The sequence below is a fragment of the Triticum dicoccoides genome, chromosome 5B, assembly GCF_002162155.2.
Source record: "Triticum dicoccoides isolate Atlit2015 ecotype Zavitan chromosome 5B, WEW_v2.0, whole genome shotgun sequence".
In the NCBI taxonomy this organism is placed as follows: Eukaryota; Viridiplantae; Streptophyta; class Magnoliopsida; order Poales; family Poaceae; genus Triticum; species Triticum dicoccoides.
This window is the reverse complement of record NC_041389.1, coordinates 357,062,754-357,071,637: the sequence shown is the minus strand read 5'-3', so window position 1 is coordinate 357,071,637 and position 8,884 is coordinate 357,062,754. Positions and strand designations below refer to the sequence as shown.

Below are 8,884 nucleotides of genomic sequence, written 5' to 3'. Positions count from 1 at the left end.
AACCACACCTCGCTATCGTTGCTTGCCGGTTAGATTGGATCACCGGTTTGCTATGCGCGCGGTAGAGATCCCCCACCATTGACCGCCTAGTTTTCTCTGATGGGGCTCCCTGAGGTGATATTTTCCAGAGATATGGATTCCTGATTATGAAGATCTTATAGTTTAGGCTGAGATAATTCCAGTCCTGGGACTGGGAGGCATAAATTTCATGTAAGATTTGGAGTTCTTGTTTAGGAAGATATTTGAGGAGGGACTGTCTCGGTTATGTCGCTTTTTTAACTGCGTTGGCTTAAGGTGGGTATTCTGGGGAGAATGTGAGAATCATCATAGTAGGGGGGGCTTATGGCAGTCAGGTGTTATGTTGCTTATGATCTTGATTTGGATTGCGCTGCGGTCCTCATGTTGCAAATGTGGGATCCGGCGGCTATCGTGTGCAATGTCAGTTCAGAGCACTTATGTGGACAAGCAATGTAGGTTAACAAGGACGCTCTTTCTTGTTAATTGTTATCCACTCTTCAACCCAAAAAGGTTATTGCCTAAAAACAGAGATTATTAACCTTGTATCCTGTTTGAATAGCCGGAGCGATTGAGCTTGCAAGACTGTGCTAGTTCCGTCGCATTTGCATGGCAAAGCAGTTAATTGATATCGCAGGGGAGCTCAGTCTGTAGAGAGTTAACCAACAATGAATTTTTTTTGGTGGATAAAAGGGGCCAAAGTAACCAGCAAACCCTTCTATGCTTACATCCCAGGCTACACCAAAAACGGATCTTGTTAAAACCATTTGCAGTTACAGGTGTTCTTATTTTGCTTATTGGCTGCTGTTAGGTTGTTTTCTAGGCAAGTATTGGTCATAACTGGTGCGATGCTGGTGAGAATTTGGGAATGGTTGGTAGGCATTCTGGTTGCTTACTGACTGCCAACCCAGCAAAAGATCTGCTATTTCTTAGGAAAACTCACTGTTGTCAATTTCTATTGCTGAACGGACTGTCTTTTTTTTTCACTTGCACAGTTGCAAGTCAATTGTTCTCCATGACTTATATAGTGTAAATAGCAATGATGTGTGTTCTGTAAAACTGGTGGTTATATCAAATCGTACCAGATCGATGGTTCACAGCCTTGTGCTTTTTGTTTGCAGTAATTTGCTGTTACTGCAAGGAACAAAAACTTCTTACCACCCCAATGTATTTAATTAGTTTATTTATAGGGAAAGTTCTCACTTTGTCAAAATTCGGTCTGTATCTGTGTTATTTACCTCTTCAGTTGTCCATGTTGCCATATAGTATCTGTGTGTTACAAGAATGATTGTTCAGGAATTGAGTTCAACAAAGTGGTTTCATTCACAAAGCACTGTTGTATCGCACGATGAGTGTTCAACATACACCAGTACCCTGTTTTCTTCACTACGACATAAGCAATCTGTCGTATCTTGCATTTCAGTCATTTAGGTTTAAATTTTGTGATTTAATGTTGCGTGTTTCTTGCTTATCTAATGGCTGATCGTTCCATGTTTTAATTGTTTCTAGGAACATCTCGAGGACAAGCATCTCAGGCAAATCCTACTGGAGCCGGAAACGTCTCCCTCTTATGCCCAGCTTGATCCGGATTCTTCATCAAGACAAGGTGCCACCCCTTCAAAATGACAGTCTTGGACTAACAACATGGTCGAGTTCTTTGCCTGATCAAAATTCGGAGACCGTTGATAGAGTGAACCACAAAGTCTGTATTTGGATACATGTTATGTCCCTGGATCTTGTCAATTTCAGCTCATGAGATTAACTTGTAAAATTTGCTTGGATCTGACTGTACTCAACCAGGCAATAGTTTGTAAATACTGAGCAGTTATGGATTATGAAATTAGTTGAATAGTATCAGCTGTCCAGGTTCTGTAACACTGTTTCACGCACGCTTCTTCCAGTCAAAGGGTGGGATGTAGATTAAATCTGATCATCTGCTGTGATGAGAAACAAATCACTGATATTTCGAATAAGTAGACAGGGAGAGGGGGGTTGCATAAAAACAAAAAATGGAAAACCCAGATGTAGGCAAACGATGTAGAAATAAATCAATTGGTTACATAAATGTCCAACTGGATCTTGTATCAAAATTCGTTCTCACTTCTCCTGCATGGTGCATAAATATCCAACTGAATCTTATATCCAAATTTGTTCTTAACATCTTATATTATGGGACGGAGGAAGTAGGCAACAAGCAGTCCTTGTTGTAGGATGCAAATTTGTTCTTAACATCTTATATTATGGGACGGAGGAAGTAGGCAACAAGCAGTCCTTGTTGTAGGATGCAAATTTGTTCTTAACATCTTATATTATGGGACGGAGGAAGTAAGCAGTTCTTGTTGTCGGAGGATGGCGATTCGATGCGGTTTCTTCTGGCGGTAAGAGAAAGGCGTACGTGTCCTCGACGGTGCGGGTCTTGTGGGTAGTGAGGTTGAACAGGTGTGCCCTTTTGTGGGCATGTTGTGATGGTTTTCGCCGAGTTTTCGCAAATTAATCGAGCAATCCTCTTCTGCTTATTTAATGAATCGGAGTCCTATAAGTGGCATGACTTCAAAAAAAAAAGTAGCAAAGAAGCTGATACATGTGTGTTGTAGTCCAATAGCAGCGAGGGATGAAGAAGAGCCAGGGGCTCTACCTCTACTCCTCCATCCTGATGACGCAGCGCAGGCCTTCCCCCTTGAGCATGAGGTCGAAGGCCGTGTTGATCTGCGAGAAGGGCACGCTGTGGGTGATGAACTTGTCCAGCTCCAGCTCCTTCCTCATGTACATGTCCACGACCCCGGGGAGGCCGGTGCGCGGCTTGTAGTTGCCGAAGAAGGTGCCCCTCAGCGTCCTCTCGTTGAGGAAGTTCATGGGGTGCGTCTTGAACACCGCCTCCTTGTGCGCCACCCCCACCAGCACCGCCACGCCCCACCCCTGCTCCCGTCCATCAGGCCATAGTGTTAGTGTCAGGATTCAGTTTCAAGCAGCAGAAGAAGGAGCAAGTGATCATCATATGTACATCGTGCACGCATTCGAAGGCGGAGATCATGGCGTCGGCGTTGCCCGTGCACTCCACGGCCCGGTCGACCCCGCCGTCGGTCATCTCCACGATCACCTGCGGCGTATTTTTGGACCATCAGCATTTCATTTGACACAAGCTTCTTGTGCGCGTATGTCATGAACAAGTACCTCTTGCACTGGCTTGGCGTGGTCCTTGGGGTTCACAAAGTCGGTGCAGCCAAATTTCTTAGCTGAAAAGCAATGGACATGCATGGGGTTGCAAGGCTCAGTCAGTCTGCTCCGGTGCTAACAAATATACATTTTTGCCAAGATGGATGGATTGTTTTAATTTTCTTCCTGAAGATCGATGGCATGGCAGCGGCAGATTATCATGCGTACCTTGTTGGTGTTTTGCAGGGTTCAAGTCCACGCCGATAATCCTCGATGCGCCGGACATCCTGGCCCCTTCCATGGCCTGTAATTAGTCATGGTCATAGAACAATTCTCATCGATCGACCTGAAAGAATATCTGGTGGAGGAACACTTACAGCGAGGCCTACAGCTCCAAGACCGAAAACCGCCACTGTCATGCCCTTCTTGGGCTTTGCGACGTTGAGGGTCGCACCAAGCCCTGAATTGGAAACATGAAATCTCAGCAATTCGCCGAGGCGTCCCAAACATGTTGAACTCGTCGGCGGCTCAGTACATATAGACTCTTACCGGTTGAGATACCACAGCTAAGGAGGCAGACTTTGTCGAGGGGCGCCTCGGGGTCGATCTTGGCAAGGCACCCGATATGGATCACGGTGTACTCACTGAAGGTGGACGTCCCGACGAAGTGGAAGATGGGTTTCCCGTCGATGCTGAAGCGGGACTGCCCGTCGCCGATCATCACGCCACGGTCGACATTTATCCTGAGGAGGTCACAGAGGTTGCTCTCCTCTGACATGCAGTGGGCACACTCCTTGCACTCTCCGGTGAACACCGGGAGGACATGGTCGCCCGGCACCAGCTCCGTCACGCCCTCACCGACACTCTCCACAATGCTGTGAGGGAACAAACATGTTACTTCAGCAAAGTACTCCCTCTTAAACTAAAATCACGACGAGTAAATCGGAATGGAGGGAGTACTAATAAGAAAAGTACAGACAAATACTAGTAGGATTCTTTTTATTATTATTTTCGGGGTAAATACTAGTAGGATTCAGGATGACTATAATTGCACCAATAAAACCATATTTCAGGTGAGGATTCAAAGCTAGATTCCATGAAGTGATTAACAATTATTAAAACTTAAAACAGGGGAAAGAGAGGGGGGGGGGGCGGCTAAGAGAGAGGCAAAAGGTGAGTATGGATACCCTCCAGCTTCATGGCCCAAGATCCTAGGGAAAACCGGAGTTTGGCGGCAAATTTGACCATTTTGACCTACGGACGAAATCAATTCACGGAATGAACTGACCGTGAAACTATTTCATAGTCCTAACCTTTTTGTGTAGCGCCCGCCACGACGACGCCACACCCTACTGTGCAGCGCCTAGCACGGGGGCGTTGTACACCAGTCCACCGTGACAGCCCTTGGGCCCGCACCCAGCAGTGCAATGCCTCCGTGCTAGGCGCCACACATGTAATGTGCAGCGCCCAGCCCGTAGGCGCTGCACGGTGACTTAGACGCCAGCCGCCCGCTCCCCCTCCCCCACCCCACCCATTCGTTCGGTTTTGAAGTAACAGAAGCAGCGGCGCGGCGGGTTCCTCCTCTCCCCCTCTCAATCCCCTCTCCCAAATCCTTCAGATCCGACGATTTGGTCCGTGCATTTCTTCACCAATCCATCCTAGAAGGTACTCTCTTCCGATCCCCTTCTTTCTATCCATAGAAAATATGATATTTTGAAGATTTGGGGAATCCTTGTTTGATTAGATTAGATTTGAATCTTGCATGTATTAGAACTTTGCATGTATTGACTTGTTTGATTGATTTGGGGAAACCTTGTTTGTTTGATTTGTGGAACCCTAGTTTAGTTTATGCAAGAGTTATTTTTATGAAGTAGGCATAGTTTATGAAAAAGTTATTTGTATGAAGTAGGCCTAGTTATTTGTGGAACCCTTTTTTATTAGTTATGTTTGATTTGATATGGTTGGATACATAGATTGGTATGGTTGCATCTAGTAGGCCTACTTTAGTTTTTTTGTATTCAAAAGATAATCGTGTTGACAAGAAAGCTTTCTTGCAAATTGCTAGGATGGTTTGGCTTCTCAATGATCATTGGGATCTACAACACCGGTCGTACGCTATGTCGGTGAAGCAGCAGGTAATAATGAAAGTTGTCGGTGTTATTAATTTCGTGTTTTTTTTCAAACACATACCCCCCATATGTAATGATTTGTTTGTTTGCTTGTAGGAGCTTGCACCTCTGAAGCTTCGGGCTCACGGGGTCAACCTTGGGTGGATGCGCTATGATGAGCGGTACACCCCGTATGTTAGGGAGACAAGACTTCTCTCTTTCATTCAGTTGGTCAGCAGGTCGACGCCACCCAACAATGCTCCAGCACTCACCGCGCTTATTGATCATTGGAGGCCGGAGACACACACTTTCCATCTTCGGACCGAGGAGATGACCGTGACGCTCCAGGATATAGCTATGATCACCGGTCTTCCTATCGATGGGAATCCTCTATGTATGAGCACCGATTTTGATGGGTGGCGCGAGCAAATGCTTGCCCTTATCGGTATGGTTCCTCCGGAGCCGCGCGAACCAGAAGTAGAAGGCAAGAAGAAGGAAAGAGTCGCAGCCGGTGCTACTTTCACGTGGATTGTATCGAACTTCAGTAATTGCCCTGAGGATGCTAATGAGGACACGGTGAAGACATATGCTCGTGTCTACATGTGGTACGTGATATCCAGGAGTATGTTTGCTGATGGCACAGGCAAGAATGCTCCATGGATGTGGCTCAAGGCGTTGACCGTCTTCGATAGCAAATGGAGTTGGGGTTCGGCGACACTGGCTTACTTGTATAGACAGGTATGAAGTTGTTTCTGTTTTAATTCATTGGTACATTATGAATGCGATATTGCTGTTAATTCAACCATGTTCTCTTTTATGTGCAGTTGGACGAAGCCTGTTGTAGGCTATCTGGAGGTATTGGTGGTTGTTTGCTCGCACTTTCCATATGGAGCTGGGAGCGTTTGCCGGTTGGACGACCGAAGACCGTGAAGTTCGAGGATTGGGACGAGAAAGACGACCCACTACGGCTCCCCACTTGGGCTTACAAGTGGGATGTGTTAAATGAGATGACGGATGATCGGTCATGTACAAGCTGTACAGGAGCGAGATGGACGCGATCACGCCTAAGCAGGTGAATTGACATTGCATAAGTTATTATCATGCTTCCATCGTAACTCGACATTGCATAAGAAGGTGTCGAACTTAGAACCTTTAGCAATGCGGTTCTTGTCGTCTCCCAAATCACGATGAGAGCTTGGCCTAACCCCAAGAGGTACACATTGCCACCATCTACCACGGCTTCATCCGCGAGACTAACATCCTTGAACAATGTAGTCCGATGATCCCGACCAAATACCTTCTCGAAAGCTTTGGCCTCCTTCACCGTGAACCCCTCCGCATCAACTTGTTCATCGGGACCATCGTCATCCGAGTCCAATGCATATGCACGGGAAAAAGGGATGGAAGGGTCCATTGTCTCTTGCAAGTGATATTTGTCGAGATCACCCACATTGTTGTCATGGAGATCAACTTCATTGTCATCGTCCGCATACTCATCATTGTCCTCTTGCAAAGCTTCATCTTGGTTGTTTGTAAACGGGCTCATGTTGGCCTCACTTCTTGGGTCAAAAGAGGTTCAACAATTTCATCTCGCTTCAAGGGTGTGGGGCTACTAGCAACCAAAGGGGAGGGGTTCCGGTTCAAGTCCAAATGCAAACTTGAATCAACCTTCTTCGTTGCAAATAACTCAAGAGCCTTGTCTAGTGATTCGGCCACCGTCTCCTTGTATGCAACCCAACGTTGCTCCGAGTTGACACGCATTGTCTTCCAACGGATGTGCATTCCAAAACCAACATTATGCCTTCCCTCCAACTCTATGATATCACTAGGGTCCGTCCAATTCAAATCTTCCCTAACTTGTTGCAAGAGCTCCGCATAGCTAGGACTACTATCAAACACCATGTCAACCTCATCCGGGTCCGGTTCTACATTGCCTTTCAAAAAGGCGTCCTTGTCCCCATGATGAACAAACACACATGTTCTTCCCATCCCTATAAGCATTCCAATAACACAAGGTAACATTGCTTCCATGAGTACTAATACAAGAATTAACACGGAATAGAAACCCTAATATATATATCAAACAACAACCATAACCATAACCATAACCATAACCATAACCCTAGCCCTAAACCTAACCCTAGCACCAACATAAGAACACCCATAAGAATAACCCTAGCATACTAACAAAGCCTAACCATAGAAATTGGTAAACAAACATCTCACATTTCCATGCAAATCTCTAGATCCAAACAAAACTAGGGTTTCCCCAAACTAGCAACAAATGAGCAATGGGAACTTTACTTGAATCAAAACAAGGGGATCGGAGAATATTACCTTGAGGGAGGGTTTGACTTCGAAATCCACGGACAAATTCTTCAAATTTGCAAGATTTGGGAGAGGATTTGAGAGGGGGAGAGAGTGGGAGAGGGGGCAAAGCTCGGGGAGGAGAGTGGGAGAGTGTGTGGTGTGGGGGTGGGGGAGGGGGGGCAGCCAAGTGGCTGGATAAGTCACAGTGCAGCGCCTACGCGCTAGGCGCTGCACTTTACAAGTGTGGCGCCTATGGGCTGGGCGCTGCACATTACATGTGTGGCGCCTAGCACGGAGGCGTTGCACTGCTGGGTGCGGGCCCAGGGGCTGCCACGGTGGACTGGTGTGCAACGTCCCCGTGCTAGGCGCTGCACAGTAGGGTGTGGCGCCGTCGTGGCGGGCGCTACACAAAAAGGTTAGGGCTGTGAAATAGTTTCACGGTCAATTCATTCCGTGAATTGATTTCGTCCGTAGGTCAAAATGGTCAAATTTGCCGAGTTTGGCCCTGCCAAGATCCAAGCAGCGCATCACCAACTCATCCATTCAATAAAGTAATCTGGAAAACACAAAAGTGGTACACTATGAGATGTTTTGGATAAGATATGTACCTTGGCCTCCCAGAAGTAGACGTCGGTGTGGCAGAGGGCGGTGTAGAGGATCTTGACGCGCAACTCCATGGCCTGCGGCGGCGCCACCTCCACCTCCTCCATCGACAGCGGCTTCCCGGCCTCCCACGCCACCGCCGCTGCCAGCACCAACCAAATTAACTAGGCGCCCTCCCTTGTTAATTTCATCCCATCCACCCATTCCAGGAATTTCTTCACACAGACTGAGATGAATAGGAAACTTAATGGTTCAGGAACCAACCTTTGCACTTGATCACCTTCCCGGCGGTAGCCATTTCACTCCAAGAGCTTCAGTTGATACCTCCCTCACTCTTTCTTCTTCTTTTTCTTCTTCGCAGTCACGGGTTTGCTGATGAGTTGGTGCTGAGGAACCGAGCTACATATATACGCTGGCTGCTGCTCGACGGCGGATCGATGAAGCGGGTTGATTGATGACATAGCACGAGGTGTTAATGCTGATGAAGTAGATTGTTTTCTTCTTCTGATTATGATATTTTTTATTGGTTTTTATCGTCGCATCAATCAACATTAGTCGGTTCATTCAGATGACTATTCTCAGATTTGGTTTTTGGCACGATATCTGTGGGATTGGACTGGTTGCCTGGCTAAAACTTGGGAACACTGTTGCAGCAATGGACCGTAGCATCTTGTGATGGCAGCAAGGCGATAAGT

The 8,884-nt window shown here is 46.8% G+C and overlaps 2 protein-coding genes across 2 annotated transcripts in view; one reads left to right on the top strand and one right to left on the bottom strand.

Moving 5' to 3' along the window:
• LOC119308990 (uncharacterized protein At4g33100-like) overlaps window positions 1-1,878 on the top strand; it is a 2,460-nt gene extending 582 nt beyond the window's left edge. The window contains exon 2 of the mRNA XM_037585123.1: window positions 1,525-1,878. Coding sequence (XP_037441020.1) covers window positions 1,525-1,641 — 117 coding nt within the window. The 3' untranslated portion in view covers window positions 1,642-1,878. The remainder of the gene's footprint in view (window positions 1-1,524) is intronic.
• A 405-nt stretch (window positions 1,879-2,283) lies between these two features.
• On the bottom strand, window positions 2,284-8,884 carry LOC119308988 (alcohol dehydrogenase 2-like). The gene is made up of 10 exons (XM_037585122.1): window positions 8,454-8,884; window positions 8,195-8,331; window positions 5,826-5,838; window positions 4,356-4,389; window positions 3,718-4,043; window positions 3,546-3,628; window positions 3,397-3,472; window positions 3,187-3,248; window positions 3,017-3,112; window positions 2,284-2,931 (listed from the first exon to the last, which is right to left on the bottom strand). Exons 1-10 carry the CDS (start codon window positions 8,485-8,487, stop codon window positions 2,653-2,655), a joined length of 1,140 nt encoding a protein of 379 aa, XP_037441019.1. The 5' UTR covers window positions 8,488-8,884; the 3' UTR covers window positions 2,284-2,652.